This window comes from Triturus cristatus, chromosome 2_2 (genome assembly GCF_964204655.1).
Source record: "Triturus cristatus chromosome 2_2, aTriCri1.1, whole genome shotgun sequence".
Classification (NCBI taxonomy): domain Eukaryota; kingdom Metazoa; phylum Chordata; class Amphibia; order Caudata; family Salamandridae; genus Triturus; species Triturus cristatus.
In genome coordinates, this window is record NC_140582.1 from 1,058,931,358 (window position 1) to 1,058,956,743 (window position 25,386).

General features: G+C 48.6%; 1 protein-coding gene across 1 annotated transcript in view; it reads left to right on the forward strand.

Moving 5' to 3' along the window:
* The window catches only part of LETM1 (leucine zipper and EF-hand containing transmembrane protein 1), a 567,062-nt gene that overhangs the window by 187,372 nt on the left and 354,304 nt on the right, over positions 1 to 25,386 (forward strand). Inside the window, exon 4 of the mRNA XM_085642560.1 lies at positions 10,577 to 10,720. Coding sequence (XP_085498686.1) covers positions 10,577 to 10,720 — 144 coding nt within the window. The remainder of the gene's footprint in view (positions 1 to 10,576; positions 10,721 to 25,386) is intronic.

Below are 25,386 nucleotides of genomic sequence, written 5' to 3' on the forward strand. Positions count from 1 at the left end.
TAGTACTAACCCAATGCCGGGTTTTATCTGCAATAGAGCGATGAAATAAGCAACAGAATTGGCCCCTGATGCAATCATTCTCCATACAGGTATACCTTTAATCTATACAAAGATTTCTTCAGAAACATACACAGGAAATTTCCACTGGCACAAAACGCTATTCTTGAGAAATAAATATGGTACTCTTAGTTCTGATTAGGGCTCTTAGAGCTCAAGCATTTAAGATGTCTTATTTGTTTGTTAATGTGAGTGACCGATGAGTAACTAGCTTTCTTTGTCTGTAATTGAGCTGTTGAAAAGTTGTCACATGGGCAAAGTAACTGTTAGCCAGAACTAATTGGTGTTACTTTGGAATGGGTAAACAAACTTCTGAATCTGAAAGAAACACGTTAGTTAGATTCCTCACCTTAGAATATCCCCAGGCGTCAGACTGGATCCGGAAGATTTTTCGTCAGCAATACCCCTTGCGCGTCGCTAGGCGTCGTCTGCGGCTCCGCGTCCGTCGTCGGCGTCGTGCGCCGGGATGACGTCGTCGGAGTACTTAGACGCCGCCCTCGCGCGCTGACGTCAGTTCTTCTTTTTTCCGCGCCAGTAAGCGCAGATCCGGGAGAGCTACCCCTTTTAGTCTTTTTTGACTAAATCTTTTTGATCATTTTTGATCCTTGTCTGTCGACATCTGGTGCCGGTAGGATGCCTGGGTTCAAGGCTTGCGAGGATTGTCATCGACTGATGTCGGTGACCGATCACCACCGCCGGTGCCTCTACTGCTTAGGCCCCGACCACGACGCGGAGTCGTGCAACGACTGTCGGGCCCTGACTTCGAAGGCTAGGCGGGAGCGGTCCCGCAAGCTTCTCGAGCTTCGCCACTCGGCTCCGCGTCGTGCGCGATCCCGGTCCAGGAGGAGGTCCAAGGATCGCTCGCGGAGCCCTAGCCGACGCCATCGATCGTCCGGCTCCAAGTCGTCGGGTAAGTCCAAACGCTCAAAGAAGTCCAAGAGGCGACATCGCTCTTCGGACTCCCCTCGCCGGTCGCGCGACTCGGCCGAGGGTCAGGGTGGTTCCACCCCCGCGGCTCCGGCGGAGCCGCAGGTGCCGCGTCCGCCCCCATACCTTCCGGTCCCTGGGGCTGACGCGGCGCCGGCGGAGATCAGTGCCTTCCTCTCGGCCATGAGGAGCCTGGCCCCGCCGTCGACGCCCGCTGGCGCGCCTTCGGGCCCCGCGGACTCGACTGGGCGACCTCGCGTGCCGGCGGCTCCGGCCCCGGCGCCGTCGACGACTCCGGTCTCGACGCCGCAGGTCCCCGCGGGGCCCATGCCTGGGCCCCAGTCGACGCCGGTTGACCTAGTCACTCCTCCACCGGCGCCGACGCCTGAACCACCGACGCCGTCACCGGCGCCGCCGACGCCTTTGACGCCGACACCCCAGTTTAGCCCTCATCCGGACCCGACGCCGGCACGGCGTCGACCGACGCCGCATCCGACGCCGCTTGAGTCCTACCATCTCTACAGTCCGGTTCCGATCATTCCTCCTGTTTATCAGGAATCGGAAGAAGGGGGCGACTGGGAGGGGTTCGAGGACCCTCTGGCTGTTCAGTCACAGCTTTCTCAGGACTGGGCAGATGAACTGGGGGAGGCCAGTGGGCTGGACACCTCGCCAGACACTGGATTCACTTCTCCTCCGACCGTGGCTTCGGAGGAGGGTGCAGCATTTTCTGTGGTGCTGCGCAAGGCGGCCGAGGCCCTTGGGCTCGAGTTGCCTGCCGTGGCTGTGAGGACTAACATCCTCACTGAGGTGCTTCAAACCTCAGCAAGCTCCACTGAGCCTCTGCTGCCGTTCAACGAGGCCCTCACTGACGTTCTGCAGGGCACCTGGTCCAAGCCCTCCACAGTTCCTCCTGTGGATAGGAACGTTGCCAGGCGCCACCGCCCTGCTCCGGGCGACCCCAGTTTCCTGTCCCAACACCCCACCCCCGAGAGTCTGGTTATCCAGGCCTCTACCTCCCAATCCTCCTTCCCGACCGCTCCGCCGGACCGGGATTCCAAGAGACTCGAGCAGTTTGGCAAGAAACTGTTTTCGTCCCTTAGTTTGGGCCTGCGGTCCTTAAATACCGCCTGTCTCTTGGACCGTTATTCCCATTCCCTGTGGGATACGGTGGAGGACGTGCTGCCCCTGTGTCCGGAGGAGGTCCGGCCGCGTCTTACCCAGGCTTTGGCCGATGGGAGGGATGCAGCACGGCACGCCATACGATGTGGGCTTGACACCACGGACTCGCTGGGTCGGGCGATTTCAACCACGGTGGCGCTCCGCCGCCACGCCTGGATGCGGTCCACGTCATTTTCCGGGGATGTCCAGACCACCCTCATGGACATGCCCTTTGATGGCACTCGCCTGTTTGGTGAGAAGGCGGACAGTGCGCTGAACCGCTTTAAGGACTCCCGGGCTACGGCCAAGTCCTTGGGCCTCGCGGCTCCGCGGGCGCACACCTCCGCTTTTCGCCCCTTTCGTGGCCAAGGAAGGGGCGCCTCCTCACGTCCGCAAAGCCACCAGCCGCAGAACCAACCTGCGCGCGGTCGCGGACGTGGCTTCCGCCGTGGCGGAAATGGAGGCCGACGTGGTCAGCCCACTTCCACCCCTGCAGCATCCGCCTCAAAACCCTCCTAGTCAGAGCTTTCGGGCCCATACCACGCCAGTGGGCGGCAGAGTTCGCCATCACCTGCTCCACTGGCGGTCCATAACATCGGACAGGTGGGTGCTGCAAATCGTCCGAAGGGGCTACTCCCTCCCCTTCGAGACGACCCCTCCAGCCATGCCACCGCAGCACCACCGTATCTCGGGGGATCATTTGGATCTTCTCCGCGAGGAAGTTTCGGCTCTCTTGGCCAAGGGGGCCGTCGAGCGCGTTCCGAGTCCAGAAGTAGGTCGTGGTTGTTATTCCCACTACTTTCTGGTTCCCAAGAAGGGCAAGGGGGGCCTACGCCCTATCTTGGACCTCCGGAACGTCAATGCCTTCCTCCGAAAGGAAAGGTTCAAGATGCTAACGTTGGCTCAGGTTTTAGCTGCCCTAGACCCTGGAGACTGGATGGTAGCGTTGGACTTGCAGGACGCTTATTTCCACATCCCCGTCCTGCCGGCCCACCGACGTTACCTGCGATTCACGGTGGGCCAAGAGCACTTTCAGTTTACCGTGCTCCCCTTCGGCCTCACCAGTGCCCCTCGGGTGTTCACGAAAGTGATGGCGGTGGTCGCAGCTCATCTGCGCAGATCAGGGGTTCCAGTCTTCCCCTATCTCGACGACTGGTTGTTGAAGGCGGGCTCGCCCCAGGCAGTCGTCTCCCACCTCCAGACTACGGCGGATCTCCTGCATTTGCTGGGGTTTTCCATCAACGTGCCGAAGTCACACCTGAGTCCCTCTCAGAAGCTCCTCTTCATCGGAGCGGTTCTCGATTCGGCGCAGTTCCGGGTCCATCCACCGGAACAGCGGGTCCGGGATATACGGGCCCTGATTCCCATCTTTCGGCCTCTATCCCGGGTTTCGGTCAGGCTAGTGTTGCGGCTTCTGGGGCTGATGGCCTCCTGCATCCTACTAGTGCATCACGCCAGGCGGCGCATGCGGGCTCTGCAGTGGGACCTGAAGTTTCAGTGGGCCCAGCATCACGGCAACCTGTCCGACCATGTCTTGATCTCGGAGGGCACTGCACAACAGTTGCAGTGGTGGCTCACGGACCGCGAGTGGGTCAAGGGCAAGAGCCTCTCCCTTCCCCAACCAGAGCATGTCGTAGTGACGGATGCGTCCCTCCTGGGATGGGGTGGCCATATGGGAGAGGCGGAGATCAGAGGCCTCTGGTCTCCGGCGGAGTCTCGTCTCCACATCAACCTGTTGGAGTTGAGAGCGATCCGGCTTGCACTGAAAGCCTTCCTTCCCTCTGTCAGGGGAAGTGTCGTGCAGGTGTTCACGGACAACACCACCGCCATGTGGTATTGCAACAAACAGGGCGGGGTGGGGTCGTGGACCCTTTGTCAGGAGGCTCTGCGCCTCTGGACATGGCTGGAACACCAGGGCGTCACCCTGGTGGTTCAACATCTGGCGGGCTCTCTGAACGCCAGAGCAGACGAACTCAGCCGCCGGTGCATGATGGATCACGAATGGCGTCTGAACTCCGAAGTGGCGCAAGGCCTCTTTCAGCAGTGGGGAGAGCCTTGGTTAGATCTATTCGCCACCGAAGAGAACGTGCAATGTCAGCAGTTCTGCGCGTTGGAATTTCCAAGGCGGCACTCGCTCGGCGACGCTTTTCGTCACGAGTGGAGTTGCGGTCTGTTGTACGCCTTTCCGCCTATAACACTTCTGCCCAGAGTGCTGAAGAAGATCAGGCACGACCGGGCCCAAGTCATCTTGGTGGCTCCGGATTGGGCACGAAGATACTGGTATCCCGAGCTACTCAGTCTGTTGACCGATCCCCCGATACGTCTGCCCCTTCGGGAGGATCTTCTGTCGCAGCAGCAGGGGACGGTCCTCCACCCGAACCTGTCCAGCCTCCACCTCCATGCGTGGAGATTGAGCGGCGGCAGTTGATGCCATTTGACTTGCCTCCTGAAGTCTGTGATATCATTCTGGCAGCCAGGCGTCCCTCCACAAAGTCGGTATACGCCTGCCGGTGGAACAAATTTGTGGCATGGTGCACAGCAAAGGCTGTGGATCCCCTTTCCGCCCCTCTTTCTGAGGTTCTCCTCTTCCTTCTTTCTCTGGCCCGGCAGGGCTCTGCCCTGGGCACCCTGAAAGGTTATCTTGCTGCCATCTCCGCCTTCTTGCGGCTTCCTGATCAGCCTTCTCTTTTCAAGTCCCCTGTGGTTACACGCTTTCTCAAAGGCATTACACACACGTTCCCTCCTGTCCCTTTTGTAATGCCTCAGTGGGACTTGAATCTGGTATTGACATTCCTGATGTGCGCTCCCTTCGAGCCTCTTCACAATTGCCCTCTTCGTCTTCTAACTCTAAAGACTGCTTTTCTGGTAGCCATCACCTCGGCTAGACGGGTGAGTGAGCTCCAGGCTTTATCTTCAAAGCCTCCTTTTCTATCTGTTCATCCGGACAAGGTTGTCCTTCGGCCTCGTCCCTCCTTTCTTCCTAAAGTGGTGACTCCATTTCACCTTGGGCAGTCTGTCACCTTGCCCACCTTCTTTCCGCCTCCGCATCCTTCCAAAGAGGAAGAGAGGCTCCACCGTCTGGACCCAAAACGTGCGCTCTCCTTTTATCTGGACCGCACAAAACAGTTCCGGGTGGACGACCAGCTTTTTGTTGGGTACGTGGGCGCTAAGAAGGGGAAAGCTGTGCACAAACGAACCATCTCTCGGTGGGTCGTTTTGTGCATAAAAATTTGCTATTCCTTGGCTAAAAAGGACCCTCCTGTTGGGCTGCGCACCCATTCTACTCGGGCCACGGCGGCTACTACTGCCTTGGGACGGGGAGTCCCTTTGCAGGACATCTGTCAGGCGGCGACGTGGGCTTCGCTACACACGTTTGCCAGGCATTATTGCCTTGACAGCCAAGTCCGGAGGGATGGCTTCTTTGGCCGTTCTGTCCTCCAGGACTTTCTGGTGTGATCTTGGTTCGCAGACCCACCACCGGGGATGGTATTGCTTGGGTATCTATTCTAAGGTGAGGAATCTAACTAACGTGTTTCTTTCAGATGAACAAGTTACTTACCTTCGGTAACGATGTATCTGTAAGAAACATTAGTTAGTTAGATTCCTCACCGATCCTCCCCGTTCTGCGAACTGACATCTAGGGTTAAGGTTGTCCTTTCAGGCCCCTAGATTTTATTTTTGGCACCAGTGTCGGTCTTTGCATGGCTCTGCGTTCCTGGCGCGGAAGGCTATGTACAAGAACTGACGTCAGCGCGCGAGGGCGGCGTCTAAGTACTCCGACGACGTCATCCCGGCGCACGACGCCGACGACGGACGCGGAGCCGCAGACGACGCCTAGCGACGCGCAAGGGGTATTGCTGACGAAAAATCTTCCGGATCCAGTCTGACGCCTGGGGATATTCTAAGGTGAGGAATCTAACTAACTAATGTTTCTTACAGATACATCGTTACCGAAGGTAAGTAACTTGTTCATCAGCACATCACTCTGACCAGAAGTAGTGACTCCTTCCCTATAGTTCTCTTAAATAGTACATTCTAAAGCAAGTATGCCGTCCCAAGGTTGCTATGAAGTCCTGCTGCAAACAAAAAGTGGTGCATGGGGCAAAAATCATTAAAATTAAGGTTTGAGCACTATCCTGGTGGGAAGGCAAACGTATCTGCTATCTAGTCATTGTTTCTGATGAAGATGGTGTAATTTATCCGGAAGCCTTCGATTGATATCACTTATCCATTTGGTGATGTGTGCGAATTAGTAAACCTGCATTTAGGTTGAGCCTACTAGAGAGCGCAACTGTTTTGGTAGAGGCCAAGGGCACAGACTTAAGTGAAAAAAATTTGAAACTTGATGAAATAAGAAGAGCAATGTCAAGGACATTAATACCAGAGAATGGTGGGGGGTAAAGATTCTGGCAAGATGCATAAAAAGGTTCCTAAACCAGGGAATATAATACAAGAGCAAAGGGAGAGAAGCAGCTGGACCTCAACACACAGGAATGAAACAGAAATGGTGTTTGTGTTCTTGCAGGCGGAGCAGAAAGGAGAAGAGACAGAATTACCAAATCAGATAGATGACTGTGGGTTAAGGTTTGCTGCTGACTGCTGATGAGGTCTGCAGTCCAAGAGTTCTGATCCTGGCAAGAAAGACTGGTTTCCTTCCCTTCCTTCTGACGTCTGTAAATGAGTATAATTAAAATATTCTATTATATATAGTGGTCGACACAAAAGAAGTGTAGTATGACGCTGTATATAAAGTAGGTTATTAAGTAAGGATTGCATTGAGAGAGCAATGATCTAGTATTTGGCAAGGACAAAGAAGCAGGAATAAAATTGAACCCTTGTTGAAAGAGGGAGAGCATTATTAAGGGCCTGGGCAGACGATCCAGACGATGATACTCTCATATGTGCTTTGAGACCACCTTTGGGGGTTTAGCAGCACTCTAAAACAAGCCCTAAATAATTTTAACCAGATGGACGGCAGATGATTGGATCATGGGATTTTGTTTCATATCCCATTTGCTATGATAAATTATAAAGTACGATCAGTATAATGTCCTGTTGTTCCATCCAGGATAATGTGCTGCATGGTTACACACTTACAAGGTCCCAAAGGCGAGACCTATGGCTATGCCAATGCTTGTTTTTCTCCAGTAGCTACTTACGTGGATACAACTTTTACCCATCTGTCATTACAATGTGCTCTTACTTCTAGGTATTCATCTCTTTAATGGGTTTCCCCTTTATCCCTTCAGTCCCACCCTTTACTCAGCAATCTTCCTAATCTCTGTATAGCTCTGTAGCTCATGGTGGTCTGGCTTGAGGGGGTTCTGTCAACAATATAATAATCTCGGCCCAGCACATTTAGTCTTCCGCAAGTGTGTCATCCTGCCAATTTCTTTTTCATGGAGACCTCCCCTGTAGTAGCCCATTCTATCAAACCTTTAATCCAGAAATTAATCGCTGGGGGCCCAGCTACAATCCAGTGTAGTGCAGTTCTCCTTTTGACCACAGCAAGCATATTATCGTGAATTTTCTACTCCTCTTCGTATTTTTTCATTGGTATGGTCCCTAGTAAGCAGATTTTATTCGTAGTGAGTATTGTATGGCCTGTGCAGTATTTAGCCTACCTCGTATCTCTTCCAAATAGCCCTGTACACATCAACAACTCCAGGTAACATGTATAAAATCATCCCTCCTCCTGCCACTCACCTGAGGGCCTGACACCAACTTTTCTCATCTACTTTTGTCTGCTCCTGACAAGTGTCCCCATTGTGGAACTCTTACCCTACACCACATTCAGAAACCCAGGCTCTCTAGGCTCTGATTTCTAAATATTAGATACAAAAAAGAAGAGAGGGAAGGTCACAGATTTGACAATTGCCTAACACAAAAGTTTTGAAAGATTCGTGAATGGGTCATGTCATCAGTATTCCTAAAGTGGAGCAGAGCTTCTGAGTAATAAAGCTTTCCACTTTGTCTGGTATAATATCTGTGGAAAGCTAACCAGAGGTCAGCAGAACATGGGGAATGTAAAGGGAGATAGAAGTTAAGTTTTGTATTGGGATAGAAGAAGCCCTTATTGTACAGGGCTTCGTGGACAAAACACAGAACTTTGAATGAAATACACTTGTGTACCAAAAGCCAGTGGGGATTAGTGAGAGAGATGCTGACTAGCATAAAGATTTAGGGTGAGGCTTCTGGCTGTGTTTTGGGTTACCCGGAGTCTATGAATCAGGCTTTTTCCACATACCTTCATAGAGGGTATTTCTGTAATCCAAGCAAAATTAGTCTGTATAGCAGATGTGCGAATAGACTGAGTAAGCCACTTGAAAATTTTTTGTAGCATTGTAAGATTCGCTAAACAGCAGGAGGTGACTTGATTTACCTTTTTAGTTATGATAAGTTGATGGTCCGTGAGAATTCTAAAATATTTAGATGATTGTGAGGGAACCAGAACAAACAACAAGACTGCCATCTTCTTGCTGTTATGCTCTAGACAGTAGGCAGTCTTCCAGGCTACCACGGATACCATGCAGGACTGGAAACTAGACTGTTTATCAGAGAAACTATTATTTGAGTGCCACCAACATATGAGAGGAAATCAAAACCAAAAGATTGTGTATGGTTTGCTGCAGGACGTAGATAAACCTTGAAGAGCATGTGGCTGAATGACAACTCCTAGAGGGACACCACAGGATATAATATTGGATGAAGAATAAAAGGGAGGAAGAGCGACAACCTACGTCCTGACCGATGAGAAGGAACATAGCCTTTTTAGGGCTTTATGATAAATACCTGAGTCATGAAGCCTAGAGAGCAGTAAAGAATGAGATAATTTGTCAAACAACAAGTCAAGCAGGGTGAGGGCAGATGATCCCCCTTAGTTTAAAGTAATGGGGAGATTATTAGTAACTGCCAAAAGACTGAATTCTTTACTACATTTTGCCTGAAAACGGAATTAAGATTATAGATCATGATTCTCTAGTTAGTCCATGTGTTTCTTTGCCGTTTTCCCTATCAGTTGACTGGGAGCGGGTAAAGAGACGTACGTTGATAATTTATAGTGTGCGGTGGATCAGCTGTTGATTTACATTGTTTGAGAAGGGAAGAATATCTGTAGTAGTGGACAAGTTGCTTAGGTCAGTTAGAACATGGCAGTTCTATGTATACCCACGGCATGAATGCTGGGTGTGCAAGGATCTAAATGTGAGCCTGAGTTTTTATCGAGAGAAGGTGAAGAATCTTTAGGGTGTCCTCTAACGTGATTGTATGTAACTTGTCCAGGCTGTGCTTTTAAGTGCATAGGAATGCTTGTTGAAAATAATTGTTTAATGGTAGAAGAGGTGATGCTTGACGATTTGGGACTTAACCTGCCTGTGGATGCTGGAAAATGGGGCATGTCAAGTCGATCTTATAAGATTGTATCAAGAACCACCTCCAGTATCACCCGATAGGCCTTCACCCTTGACGATTTTTCTCAAGAGGATGTCAAGCTGCTCACAGAGTTGTGAATTACTTAATCAAAGCGCTGATTATTTAAACCATTCGATTGCTTGGTTTGTGTTCTCTGGTTAATTGCAGATTAGTGTTTGACTGTGACTATGCACGTCTATTAAAAACTCTTTCAGGTCTTGTGTCTCTCTTACCTTGTGTTACAAAGAAGCAATCTGTTCAATCTTCATTGCAGAACTGCTTTGTCTAGATATAGCTTGCCTGAAACTTGTCCCTTCTGCATTTTGATGCTGCTCATCATTGTATTGTATATGGTAGCTTTAAAGAGACCTACCTCAAATATTACTGTTTTAACTATGGTTTCTTAAAAATAGTGTTCTTAATAGATCAATATTTCATCTATTGTCTCCTTAAGCCTTGCATGTGAGACGTTCTAGTTTTGTGTGTGCATTAATTTTTAATATATTTTGTAAAAGAAATTATGTGATCCTTCCTCCAGTGGGCATTACTTAGAGTTATTGCACTACGGGCAGGACTTCCTACGAAGAGAACATTGAGTCATTAAATAACTCTGTTTTATTAGGTGTTGAGTGAGATCTGCTCATAGAGCAAGAGCAGCATACCTAGCAACACAGGTGCCATTTCTGAGAGAACAAAGGGGGAAGTTTATATTTATTTCAGGAGGTTTATGAAGTCCGAATGATGTGTACACCATCTAGCGAATTTGCAGAAAGCCCTTGTTTTGTGCAGGTGAAATTCGATTTTTGATCACTCTTTACAGAATATACAGCTGCCCATAGGCTTCACCTTCACCAATAACAGGATTATAGTCCGGTTGCGCGGAAGCAGTAAGTTTAAGTGCAAAATGCTTAGCACTTGGATCTTAATGTTTTTGAGTAACTTTTTTGTGTATATAATGGAGTTTACAATTGTGTATCTGTATTTTGTTTATAGTTCAAATGTTCATTTGACTTTCTTGTTGCAGTTCCTAAGGATATGTGCTGATCTGTTTCGTCTGGTTCCATTCCTGGTCTTTGTTGTTGTACCTTTTATGGAGTTCCTGCTTCCAGTCGCACTGAAACTGTTTCCAGAGATGCTCCCTTCAACATTTGAAACCTCATCTACGAAGGTAACATAATTATTGCCCAAAGTAGTTATCTTTTTTAAATAATTGACAATTCTTTTTTATAGACTAAAAATAAGCCACCATAAGCTATTATCTAGTTGTGTGAGATAGTTGTCTCTTTTTATGTATCGCATTCAGATCTGATGTATTTCTCTTTACAATAAGTTACTGAAAATATTTTATCAAAAGAAGAGAGATTTGTCAAAGCACTGTTCACAGGCCCTATGCTGGCAGGGATTCCTGGACCACAACCTTTGTGGTTGGGATTGAGCCACTGGTGACCTGGGGTCCTTACTACTATGGCTCAACAAACCGGGCTGCACGCATCGTTTCCAACCTGACTGTATGGTTATTGAGGGTAATTAAACAAAGGTTTCTCAGGGAGTCAGTGTGGGGCAAGAGTTCAGAACTCGGCATTCAAAGAAAGGACAATACCAAACTGTCCATCCCATTGCTTATCTTAGTGAAAAGAGAGCACTTAAATATCAGTTCAGTTCATTTCATAAATGTTTATTTTAGACCATAGTCCTTAAAACATAACTCATAACATACACTGCGCCTAAAATCCATCTTAAAATACATACCATAAAAGACATATTTGATGGTTGTTAAAAACAATCAAATGTAATCATTAAAAGTAAGTTAAAAATGGATACCAATAACTCTTAATCGACATAGAGCTTCCGATACCACTTGTATCGTACAAATTGCTCCCACTACCTACGCATATATTTCTAGCCCCTTAAAACGTTTCCCATATCTTCCTACTAGCTAATTAAAAAACACCTATTGCACATGTCTCGTTTAAAAATTGCATATGTGAAAGAAATATTAAAGCTTTCCATCATTTAGATATTCCACATTTGTTTGAAACTGGTTTAAAAAATGTCCTACTTTCCCATCTAAAGAACACTCATTCCAATAGTCAGTGCTCATTGTTGAATTTCATTTGTATTCCAGTCACATAGGCTCCAATTTGTCTTTAATCACTTAGCCAACCCCCTCGTTTGATACATGGGGTTTACCCCAGTTCAAAACTGGCAAAGTTCCGGCCTCATAACAGGATTAGCCAGTTTTGTTGAATAAGTAAATGCCATATTATGCCATGAATCACTACAGAATGTAGTAGATTGCTTCATTAAAAGATACTTAATATCACTCTTTGAGTACTGAAAGCCCAATAAGTATCTCTTTTTCAGCGAAGACTTAAGTTTCTTTAGACTGGCCGCCCAGTTCATCTCACTTAAGATTCTGTCTTTTCCTTAAATCCTTTTGTTTTTCACAGAAGAAAGCAGCAAACAACATTTGCATGCATGATATAATCACATGAGCGGCCCCAAGTGGGTGGGACGGTCTGGATCTGCTAGGACATACAATGTGATATGGAGGATGAACAAAATAATCATATATGAGAACCAGACGCGGACACCAACTATGGTGGAAGTGCCATCTCAGAACCCATGAAATAGCCTGCAATACAAGAGTATCGTAAAACAGAAATTGAACAGTGAGAGTAGGGCACAACAAAATGAGGACAAAGCAAGTCAAAGGAAGGGGGAAGTAACAGTTGTTGGTATGTTGCCGTGATGCCCCCGCCCAAGGCCCCTCTGCATGTGCACTGCCTGTGCTTGTTTATAAAGTGAGGAAGTGTCATGTGTGTAAACATGAGCTCGCTGACTGGTTAAGGGAGAGGTCTATATAACAAGTAGAGAGAGACCCCTTTAGCTAGAACCAAGGGACTGGAGTACTATCTAATAGTTTCAATTAAAATATCCCTTGTGTACTGGAGCAAGAAACAATTTTATCTACACATGTTATGCTGTACTTGGTTAGAAAGAAGTTTATGTTTTCACAACCAACAGTTGGATCATATATATTTTTTATTACAATTTGCATTTAAAAAACTAATCACATAAACATGTGATATAGTTGTCATTAAAAACAGAAAAATTAATATTTCATTAAAACATTACATCCATGATATAAAAACAATACAACAAGATATTATAATCACAATTTTAACACAGAGAAAAAACCTATATCAAAAGACACTATAATTTGTCATCAATTTAACAGATCTCATAAAAAAATATATATATACACTCGACCTGGATGAGTTCTATTATTTCAACTGCAGGACAAAGTGTTTTCAAAGATTCTGCCACACAGAAACAAAGGGCGTCGACGCGTTTCGATGGTATTGGATTATTGTTCCATCTTTATCAAGACTAGCAATTCGGTTCTCTCTGTTAGTCGCTTGATAGATTATTACAGCTACCCTGAATTGTAGGCAGATACAGAAAAATCACCATTATACATATGTAAAATACTCCCAGTTCACATTATATTTCATCTATCTTATCTGGTACATATGTTAGTCGCTCATACAGGAGAACATATTTGTATTAGATAAGATATATTAAATATAATGCGAACTGGGAGTATGTTGCATGTGTACAATGGTGATTTTTCTGTATCTGCCCACAACTTAAGGTAGCTGTAATTACCTATCAAGCGACTAACATATGTACCAGATAAGATAGATGAAATATAATGTGAACTGGGAGTATTTTACATATGTATAATGGTGATTTTTCTGTATCTGCCTACAATTCAGGGTAGCTGTAATAATCTATCAAGCGACTAACAGAGAGAACCGAATTGCTAGTCTTGATAAAGATGGAACAATAATCCAATACCATCGAAACGCGTCGACGCCCTTTGTTTCTGTGTGGCAGAATCTTTGAAAACACTTTGTCCTGCAGTTGAAATAATAGAACTCATCCAGGTCGAGTGTATATGTATATTTTTTTATGAGATCTGTTAAATTGATGACAAATTATAGTGTCTTTTGATATAGGTTTTTTCTCTGTATTAAAATTGTGATTATAATATCTTGTTGTATTGTTTTTATATCATGGATGTAATGTTTTAATGAAATATTAATTTTTCTGTTTTTAATGACAACTATATCACATGTTTATGTGATTAGTTTTTTAAATGCAAATTGTAATAAAAAATATATATGATCCAACTGTTGGTTGTGTAAACATAAACTTCTTTCTAACCAAGTACAGCATAACATGTGTAGATAAAATTGTTTCTTGCTCCAGTACACAAGGGATATTTTAATTGAAACTAAGGGAGAGGTCTACTAAGGTATACCCTGTTTATGTTGGGTTGGAGGGGCGTTCCCGTTCATGGCCCTACAAACGGTCTGGTCCCCCTCCACGGAAGAATCTACGGGGTCTCTGTCCTCTCTCTGCAGGTCAGCAAGAATAGCATAGCGATACCAAAGGGGATGATGGACGGAGCGTTTGAGCAAATCAAACACTCACCCCCAGTCAACTGATCTGGGTTTAATCTATCATCATTCTTTAGCTCACTCCACCACCCCAGTTCAGACATGGCCATATGCAAATCAGTCTGACCCTGTGCCTCATGGGAACAGTCCAGCCCGAACTGCCAAGCCATGTCTTCCCTGGACCGGAAACAAGAATCCTGGGACCGGTTTCGGGTTCATAACCCTCATCAGCCAGGCTATCTTGAATCCAGTGGCAAAGTGAGCAAGGGACCCACGTCTGGACATACCCTGCCAACTTAGGGCGAACATAGCGATACCAAAGATACCAGCTGGCGGCCAGTGGGAGTTTGCGAAGGACTAGAAAATCTTCTCTGTGTAAGGCGATGCTCTCCGCTTTCGCCCATATCAGTAAAGAGCGGCGCCACACTACAACGTGGCAGGGTACAGGAGATTTTCACCTCTTGGTAATTAGTTATTTAGCAGTTGCCAAGCCCAGATCTAGAAAGCGAGAAATGACCGTATACATTTTGCCTCTGCTAAATAGATTGAGAATATAGACCTCCCACTGGAAAGTGATGTTGCGTTCAGTGCAACGGGCAAGGGTGGCAGCCACCGCGGTCCAGGACCCTGTGAGAACGGGGCAGCGCCACAGCATGTGTAAGAAGTTTGCGTCATCTGAGAGAGGTAGAGTCCATGCAATGGAAATACTAGTTTATCTTTGCTGGGGTAAGGTATGCTCGGTGTAAAATAAAGATTTTGATCTGGTGGAAGCGCTGGTTGCGAGGTTTTAGAGTGGGCCTCTCAAGGGTAGCAGTCCATTCTGGGTCAGTGAAAGGGTGCTCCAAGCCCCCTCCCAATGAACCCTTAGTGAGTCCAGCGTGATCGCAGCATTTTGCTGAAGAGAGGCGGCAAACCACCGAGTCAGGTGGCCACCACTGCCCATCATGTGCAAGTATTGAATCGTGTGATATATGGGAGGCTTTGTAGATAAATTGTCCCATCAGGCCAAGAGGGTTGCAATAAGGGAATGATGCAATAAAAAGTGACCTGGATGGAGTCCCTCCTCCAAAACAACCTTGGTGTGTGGAATGAGGGTACTGTCTTGGAAGAGATCCCCAGTGTCGTGTATGCCAGCTGTCTCACAGTTGTGTAGTTCGGCCGCCGTGGTAATCCTCAAGAGAGGAATAGCAGGTGCATATGGTTTTGTGGAGCGGGTGATGAATAGGCTTCTCCCGCATCATTTGCATGCCACCGAGAGTAGAAGGGAGTCTCTCTGCGGGTTTCGCACAGGGATAATACAAATGTAAGAGGGAGAGATGTCACATGGGTGGGTGTAGAGTGGCCGTGTCAGCTAGCTGGCGAGAGGCCAGCCATCTGGTAACCCATTGTAACTGTGCGGCCAAGTAATTGTGTTCAAAGTTAGGTGCCGCTATGTCACCTTGACCTGCGGGCAGGTAAAGTTTTTTTTTTTAATGGAAACACAGTGTCTGGAAGTTACCCCAGATGAAATCTTTAATAATTTTCTCAAATTTACTGAAGGAGGAGGGAGGAATGTAGAGAGGTAAGTTTGTGAAATAGTAGAGAAGCTGGGGAAGAATCACCATTTTGGTGAGGGCAATCCTGCCAGTGATAGACAGCGGCAGAGTCCCCCAAAAAGCTATCCGGGAATAGATTGCAATTGTAGCTCTACTAATGTTAGCTTCAAAAACGTTGGTTTTCCTCCGATAAATGCGAATGCCTAAATAACAAAAGGAATTGTCACACTATAACGTTCAGGGAGTACCCAGGGTGGATTCAGAGAAGGGGTAGAGAGAGCACTTCAGTGCGTTGGCACACAATCCCGATAAAATTGGCAAACAAAGTCAAAGTAAGAGCCAGTGAGGAGGGAATGGAGATCTCTCAAATATAGCAGAATGTCTACTGCGTACAGAGAGATTGTGTGTGTCTCATCCAAGGGTATACCTACATAAACTCTGGTACGGATACATTCAGCTAGTGGTTGAACTGCCGAAGAGAAGGGGGGGATAAGGGTCAGCCCTGCCGCATTCTATGACCCACAGCAATGGGATCAGATATGTAAGGACCTTTCTGATGGATACATCTGCCAGGGGATTCCTCACCTTGTGAATATCCCCTGCGCCAGCATTCCACGGAATTTTTCTTCCCCAGCACTCCACGTCGACGTGGGCGACGTCATAATACATCGGCTCCGCTCGCGACTCCGTATGACGTCACCGGAGCCATAAGAGGCCCACGTCGGCGTGATGACGTCAGTTCCCCTTTTTCCGCGCCGTCGACGCGCAACGTTTTTTTCCAGTACTCCTGCTACTTTGTAGTTGTAAGGTGTTTCTGTTGCAAAATTCTGTAATGTCTGCGACGAGGAAGTTGGGCTTTAAGCCCTGTAGGGAATGTGACGGACATATGTCCATGACGGACCCACATGAGGACTGTTTGTGGTGCCTTTCTTCGGACCACGATGTCGAAGACTGTGCATGCTGTAGGAGGATGAATCCTAAAGCATTAAAGGAAAGAAAGGCCAAGCTGTTTATGGCGAAGATCGGTAAGGAGAAGAGAGGGAGAAAGAAAGAGAAATCTAGGGCGGCGTCGTCGACTTCGAGGTCGTCGAAGTCAAGGAGACATCATAAAAAAAGAAAGCACTCTTCACGACGCCGGTCCTCGAAGAGCAGGAAGTCAAGGTCGACTTCACCTCGGCGTCATCGGAGTAAGGACATTTCACCTTCTCCTTCTCCCTCTAAGACTCCGGGAGGTTCTCCGTCTCCGAAGCGGGCTCCAGAGCGTTCACCGGCGCAGTCCCCGGCGTCTCCGGATCGGGTGGAGTCGCATGTTTCGGATCAGGAACGGGAGGAAGAACCGACTCCGGCGCTTGAAGAATCTATGGCTCCGGTGGAGGACACTACGGCGCCGCAGCCAAATACTCCGCAGGGGGATGCAGGTTCAGTGCCTTATCCTCCGTTTCCTGCTAATGAAGGTGACCCCGAAACCAAATTTAGATAATACTGCAAAAAGGTAGACCCACTCGAGGGAGTCGAAGGCCCTCTCGAGGTCCAGAACCAGGCACCCGAGCGAGGACTGCACAGCGGCGCATACTCTGCAACTCTGAAATAACAACGAAGATTGAGGGAAGTACTACGGGAAGGGACAACTCTATTCTAGTCTGGGTGGGCCAAGGCAGGAATGTGGGGTGAAAGCCGATTAGCAAGAATGTTCACCAGTATTTTGTAATCGGTGTTAAAAATCACTAGGGGTCTGTAGGAACCCAGAGTCTTGGGATCCTTACCTGGTTTCAGTAAAGAGACCACACTGGCCGTGTATAATGAAGGTGGTAGTAGGGAATTTTCTATCCCAGAAATGTAAAGGGCGTGTAGATGTGGCATAAGTGTATCAGCATAAGTTTTAAAGAACTCTTTTGGGAGACCATCCGGCCCTGGCACCTTCCCCGCCACCAATGTTGATAATGCCTCTCGGACCTCATAGACTGTTATAGGAGAGTCCAATGCCAAATGTCGGTCGAGTAATAACGTGGGCAGTTCTATCGAGCTCAAGAAGGTTCAAATCTGCAGGCGGTCCCCATTTATAGTGGATTTGTAAAGAGTAGAATAGTGTCTAGTCAGGGCTGCTTGGATGTCAAATTCAGTGCGACGCATGCGGTCCAGGTCATCTTGTATGGTGTGTAAAGGATGATGAGGATGTTCCTGATGCACTAGATAGGCAAGTAGTTTACCTGCCCTAAATGACCTGGCGTTTGTGCGTGCCAAGTGGGCTAAGTACTTGTGGCAACGCAATCTGTCCAAGAGTCCGGTGTGGTCACTCCGTAGCACGTCTCAGTGGGCCTTGGCCTCCGGATGTGTGACCGAAGTGCTTTCGTAATGAAGAGGTTGGTGTTCAGTGGCACCGAGGGAGGTATCTAGTTTATGGATATTCCATGTTAGGCCTAGGCAGTGCCCTCTAGTTGTGACCTTGAAAGCCTCCTTTTCTAGTGACAGAGAACCTGTGGAGCCAGTGTTATGAGCAAAATAATCCAAGATCGCTGTGCCCAGGAAGCGCCGGATGGCTTGGTCCACAAGTGCCACTGTCTGAAGACGCCAGGTTGGGACCGGAGGGGGACTATGGTCCCAGCCAATAGTCATAAGTTGAGTATGATCAGAATGTGTATGACCCAAGTGTGCCGTGGAGTAAGGGAGGCGATGAAGAGGCCAGTATGCGGTCCAGCCACACATGGAGATAATGGACAAGTGAGTAGAAGGAATATATGTGGTGTCTGGGTTGCGAGTGCCATACATCGGATATTGACGAATGATTAAGCCAGTTGCGCAGAGCTTGCGCATAAGAAGACACAGTGGTGCGTGTAAGGGGCGGGAAAGAGCAGTCTAGCGAGACATCAAGGACCGAGTTAAAATCACCTCCTATGAGCCAGGGAATATCACTCCAGCGGGCTAAACCCCCATAGAGAGGCCGCAAAGGAAGGAGCTCTGCTCAACATTGAGGGCGTAAACGGAACCAATTGAGAGGGGCTGACCATTAAGTTTACCTCTAAGAAACACATATCTGCCCTCAGTGTCGACCTCAATCTCCTCCAACTGTCAGGGGACCCACACCCTTACCCATATCAGAGTGCCCCTTGCCAGGGAGGAAACATTTGTACTGTACACCTGCCCATGCCAGCGGCGGCTTAGCCGATCAGCCTCAAAGCTAGTACGATGTGTTTCCTGGAGTAAGCAATTCCAGCGGATCTGCGCTGCAAATAAGTAAATGGAGTATCTGCGCGAAGGGGAATGTATCCCCCTCACATTCTAGGTGATAACATTGTGTGCCATGTGGGATGACAGTAGTGACTGGACTCAGTCAGCAGTGCATTCATGCAAAAGAAGAGCGCGTGGTTGGGTGACACATTACTGGGAATAATAAAAATTATTTGGGGAGAACCAAAGAATCTACTTCTGATTTGTGGAATTTCATGAGAGCGAACTTGCAATGGGAGCTGGCCCAAACAGGTATGCCGAACCTTGGTAGCTAATGCGCAAATGAGCTAGAGATGGATAGGTGTGGAGCTGAGACATGTTGCCTATCTCCCAGTTAATTAGCATGAGAAAAAAGGGAAGAAGTGTCATGCATAGATAATACACTGTAGGCCCCTGCTCCATATCGCTGGTTCGCAGACTAGCTCATTGCCCAGGTCTGTCCCAATCATAGGGCATCTACTCCCGACCCCCGTAGCACCCAAGTATGCCTAAGGAGAAAGAAACCTAGTGTGAGAGGCTGGCCTGGTATATGATATCCAATAATGTAAGTGGGCACCCTGCACCAGCCCAGACAACTCTTATGGTGATTTAAGAGGTCTTAGACAACCTTAGAAAGCTCTTAAGTGGTAGCTGTGGAGAGCAGCCTTCAGGCTTAGTCCAGAAAGAGTGTAAAGCAGTTTGTTTTACCAAATGCAATCTATAGGTATAGATTAAGTGAAAATGAACCACACAAGGTATTTATAAAAATATGTATTTATTATATATTACTCTCTAACACATACAAATATCTCCTACCCGGAGATATGCACAATGCACAGAACACTTTGCATAGAAATCATGTAAATAGCACAAAATACACAGTGGGACCAGGGGGGAACAAACCATGGTCTAAGAAAGTGGTATAAGAACTGCGATTAGGGTCAAGACAATGTTGAGAGGACGTAGAAGTGCTGGGGACCCAAATAACCACCCAAGGTGAGAGACTAGGAGCCCCACGGAGATCGTGTGCAGTGTGGGAACACAACTTTGTTCTCCGTACAAATCAACTTGTAAGTTGCGGTTGGAATTTTAAAGATTAAGGACCCTTCCCAGTGGACCCCGAAGAAACCCCGTGGAAGACAGAAGGTTGGAGAGCCACCCCACCCGTGGATACCCTAGTACCCACGTTACCTATACCAGTGAAGCCGGGTGCATAGGTTTGAAGTGGTGTCAGAAACCACAGTCAAACCAAATGGAGGACTTCGGGAAAGTGCTGCTGCTGGAGAAGGAGAAAGTGCCAGGTGGAATCCAAAGGTGGATTCTAGTTGAGAGGTACCTGCAAGCAGAGGGGACAGAGTCTGTCACTCAGGAGTGACCAGGAGAACTGAAAGACGAATGCCCACCGATGTTGGGAGTTGCAGGAAGGTTGACGATGACCTTGACGCTGCAGCTGTGAGGACCAGGAGCCGCTGAGAAAGACCAGGAGCCGTGCACAAGCTTTTCCACGTCTGATGTAGAGAGTTGAGGGGCTATGTCCGGTGGGAGCACTAACAAGCCTTGGCAACTGCAAACAACAAGTCGAAGAAGGTGCAGTGTCGGGACCAGCAAGGTCCAGGGGACTCACCACAAGCAGGGGAGTCAGGGCAGGCCCTGAGCAATCAGGGAAGCCCAAAAGAACCAAAGGTGACCCTCAACAGGTCCCACAGGCCGGAGGCACTGGAGTCGCAAGAGAACCTCGAGCAGCTCACCAACAGATGCCGGTTACAGAACAAACAATGTTATGTGGACGAAGACTTTGGTCACTGGAGACGCTTGAGGTTGGGGCTACTTAGAGCCCGAAGACCTTGATGGAGCGAAGCCAAAGAGTCTTTCCAACTGCAAGTCGACGTAATGCACAGGGGTGAAGTTCCTGCGGCTTCCACAAGGTTTACTGCCTCAAACTTGGTGAGAGGGTCGGACAGGCCTCGAGATCTGTGGAGAACCACCACCTGTGTTGCAGACCCTTTCAGAGTCCGTAGGAGTTCAGGATCAGCATACCGGTCAGCTTAGTTGCGGTGCTTGCGAGTGCAGTGAAGTGCTTCCTTCAATTCAAGGGAGATTCCTTCAGGTGTCTTGGATGCCCACAGGCCTTGGAAGGTTCCTGTATGGTGCATAGGCACAGACTTTGCAGCAGACTGAAAGGTGGACAAAGTCAAGCCCAAACGAAGTCCAGCGTGCTGAGAAGGTAGAAGTTAAAGTGGTGCCTGAATTGAATTGTGTCCCACAACAAATCTAGGGACACACCCACAGGTAAGATCTTAAGAACCCTAAGGAAAGGGTTGTGACAATTCAGTGGACCCTCCCAAGGGAGGTTACTCCCATGTTGTTTGTCCAGTTTTGTGCCAGAGCTGGACTGTGCAAGGAGGCACCAAATGTGCCCCTCATGCAGACTGAGTCCAGGCCGAACACGGGGGCTCCCGTGGATAGGATGATTGCCCGACGCCACCGCCTAGTTCTGGGGGACCCCACTTTCCTCTCCCAACACCCCACCCCACCGAGCTTGGTGGTCCAAGCCTCCACTTCCAAGAGCGCATTCCCTACCCCTCCACCGGAAAGGGAATCCAAGAAGCTGGATCATCTTGGGAAGAAGATTTTCTCTTCTGCCAGTTTGGGACTGCGGTCCTTAAACACCGCATGTCTACTGGGCTGTTATTCCTACTCTGTATGGGACACGGTTGTGCAGCCGCCTCAGTGTCCAGAGGAGTCCTGGACAGTGCTTGTAGGAGAGTAGGATCTGCACTTAGGTTGCCCCCACTTTTTTTTCTGATGTTTACACTGGTTTCTGGCTATAGTCTGGCTGGGACCCTGCTAATCGGGCCCCAGCCTCTCTGTTCTCTCTAAACAACTGCATATTAGATGCACTAGTGATTGGATACTGTGGTACCTTAGGAGCCCCTAGTATAGGGTACCTAGGTACCAAGGGCATAGGTACTTCACAGGCCTACCAGGGGCTGAAGCATGTATTATGCCACCCCTGGGAAGCAGACTAAATCTGACACCACAGGCCTGCTACTGCAGCCTGGGTGAGTTAGTGTTCGCACTCCTCACTGAGGTATAGGTTCCCCATATCTCATCTTACACACACATATAAACCTATCAGTCACCCCTAAGGCAGGCCCTATCAATCCTGAGGGCAGGGTGCTTGGTTTCCATGTGAGGGGGTGCCTCTGCCTGAGCAGGGCCCCTCTGCAGCTCTCAGAGTCCATTCTCTGTAGCTGTTTGTGGATGTGGTTAAACCATATGCTCTTAAGTGCATTATAACCTAGCGGTAAATGCTAACTTTGGGATGGCTGCATCAAAACATGTCATGTTTGGTGTCAAACACTTTGGAATCATACCCCCACACCAGTAACTGGTGTGGGAGTATGATCCCACCCTTCAAGAGGGATAGACATGTACCCACTGTGGAAACACGGTAGAATCCTGAAGAGCCCTGGCATCACAAAATGGATGCCACCAGCACAGACACTGGGCTGCCTTCCTGCTGTTGACCGAAACTCACAGTGGAGGATGCCCAACAATAGGCATCCTGTCACAGGGAGGTGTAACCACCTTCCAGACAGGATTTAGTGTATTGGGGCTGGGTGGGTGCACTCCTAGAGTGCTTTGATGTCCTGCACTGGGGGAGCAGTAGGCTCCTCTGTGCATATGCCAGCTCAAACCGGTTCAGGGGCTTCCAGCCCCTGCTCTGGCGCGAAACTGGGCAAAGGGTAGTGGGTGTAGCCACCCACTCCCCTGACCCTCCCATCGGAGTGTTCATAGAGCTAGTCCCTCCCTTTCTTTTAGTATAAGTTAGGGAACCCTTGCCATTGCAAACTAGATATCCCTGTACAACGCTCTGAAGAAGAATCCTGGACCTTCGACGTTCCACTACCTTTGGAAGACTGAAGAATCTCCCTTGGAGTCAAGGAGTGACTCCCCTGCTTGGCAGGCACCAAAACTTTGCATCAACGGTCGTAAACTTTCCCGCCGGAGTCCGAAGTCCCTGCAGCCCCGGAAGAGGATTTCCTGACTTCTCGACGGCCATCGTGAGTCCCCAGCGAAGCTGAGGCCAGTGGACCCCAAGAGTGACGAGGAACAGCAATACCCGGGTAGCGTGCACTATTGTCGAGTGCAACCCCTTCACGACGTTCTAGGAACTTTTGCATTGGACCACGTGTGCACCAAGCCTCCAGCAGGATTTCCTCCGAAGATCAGAGGCCTACTTCGTCCCGAGTGTCCGTGGGCTCCTGGTGAGTGAATCCTCCCGAGGCGTCTTCGCGATCCCTTGTCGGTTGGCTTGTGGGTCCTCTGAAGACTTTTCTACAGAACCAAAGGGCTCCCCTGGTTGCTCCAGGCCTGCCCTGACTTACCCTCACTGGGTGAGTCCCTCAGACCTTGCTGGTCTGCACCGCTGACTTTCTTCACTTTCCACGAGACCTGCTGTTGCCAAGGATTGTTGGCTCCAATCCGGTTGCCGACACCTCAGTAAGCTGCAGACTTCGTGGGACACTCCGAATCCAGCTCCTGGTCGTAGTCAACGCCGCCTGGACCTCGTGGCTGAAGTCAAGACACCCGTGATCACCTAAAATCACCCGCCAGTCAAAGAGGAAAGAGAATAGTGGAGACACTCTGGAGGGAATGTTTTACGTTTCTTTCTGGCAGGGTAAGATCAGCAGGTAGCAGGACAGCTCAGCTAGTTGGGGCAGCAGTTCCTAGGAGCAGTCAGCCTCAGTAGACCGTGGCAATCCTCCTGGCGTAGCAGTCTTCACTCCAGCAGAGTTTCTTCTTAGTCCAGTGGTGTAACAAGGATGTGTGGCCAGGACCCTCCCTTTTACACCCTGGTGCCTAGCCACTAGAAGAGGGCAGAAGCTTCAGAAGGGTCTAGGGGGTTCTGGGGTGTTCCCTGCCTTCCCTGACTTGGCTCCTCACTGTCTACAGTGACAAAAGGCAGGGTTGTTAAGCCTATTGTGGGGCAGCCGAGCCCAACCTATTCAAGTGTAAAGGTGTGAATCACCACTCTCTCCTCACAGCCCAGGAAGGCTATCAGCATGCAGATGGGAGGGGGGAGTCTGCAGTGCACAAACTAAGTGCAGACAGGAAAAAGTCCGCTTTCTAAAAGTGGGATTTTTAAAGTAGTAGTGCACAAACCCCATATATCACTAGAAAGGGTTCTCCGCTATGATTTTAACTATACCAAACATGACCTACCCATTAGGTCCCAGTCAGAATTTATCCCATAGGGGGGTTCCCAATGTTAGCCTATGGAGGGGTAGGCCTCACTGCGGTAACAGGGGCCTGTGGCAGGTATGCCAGTGTCACCATGTTTTTAGGGGAGTACACCTGCACCCTAGCACTGTTTAGCAGTGGTAAGGTGCCCAGAGATTTAAGTCCAACAAAAATGTGCGGTCAAGTGGGAGGCAAGAAGGCAAATACTGTAGGGGTAGACCGTCCTAAGGCTGACGGGTCAAACACAGCACAAGTCAACTTCCCAATGTACACATTAGGTCTGCCTTTTTCAACTGCGGTTCCATTCGCAGCAGAGCCGGCACAGGTATAGACACCCTTAGGTTTCACTCCACCCCATCTTCCTCATCTGTATCCCTCTTGCTGCTACACAGATCTCATTATTAATTCCAATAATGCATAGGCATCTCTTACTCCTCATCTGTTGCCCCTTGTTCCCGACCTCCCTCTACGCTTTCTGTTATGTTGGCTAATTGGGTCATCATTTCCGCCTAGTCCCTAAGGTCCTCTTCGACCTTCGCATCAGTTAGTGTCCGTTTAAGGCACAATTCTTCTGCCAGACCCCTTCTAACATATCCCTGAGCCATTTGTGGACTGTGTGTCCACATTGAATGCCCATTGTATCGCTATACATCGCTCAGCAAATAGGAGACCCTATTTTGCAAATCTATACTGCATCTTCATGCCGAGTAGGCAGAGTCTGACTGACAATTGTATGCATACTCATGCCACCCTTACTAGTCCTCTCACCACCTCCTTCCAATATTCCACGATTGCCCCACATGTCCATGTCATATTGAGTAGATAGTCCCATGTTGTTTACATTTGGGGCACTTCGATGGCCTAGTAGGGTATATTGTGTGTAGTCTGTCAGGCGTCAAATAAACCCGATGTAGACAGTTAAAAAAATGCATGACCTTAAATTTGGCGTTGTTGGCTATCTCTTGGACTTGGGTGCAAGCCTGTGCCCCTTATCCCAGGCCTGCTGCGACTTGAACAAGACTGGTAAACGATCCCCCAGCAACTCCTAATAAATGTGGAACACCAGTCGTCGCCCTTGACCTCCCTCCAGCAGCACTTCCAGTGTATGCGACACCATTGATGTGTTGGGGAAACCTACCCTTATGTCCCTGGCCATGCACGCTAGTCTAGCAAGTTAAAGAAACTGCTTTCTGGTGACCCCAAAAGACTCTCAGACCTTCTCAAAGTTGTCTTTGGCCTTGCATCCGTCAGGCAAATTGGCAGTATACCCTTCTTGATTGTACCGTAAGAAGGCGGGTCTCCCTCTTCAGCAAACCGTTTTACAGCATGCTGCAATTGTGATACTATTTGGTAGATTTCTAGGTTTGTGAGGCCAAGGC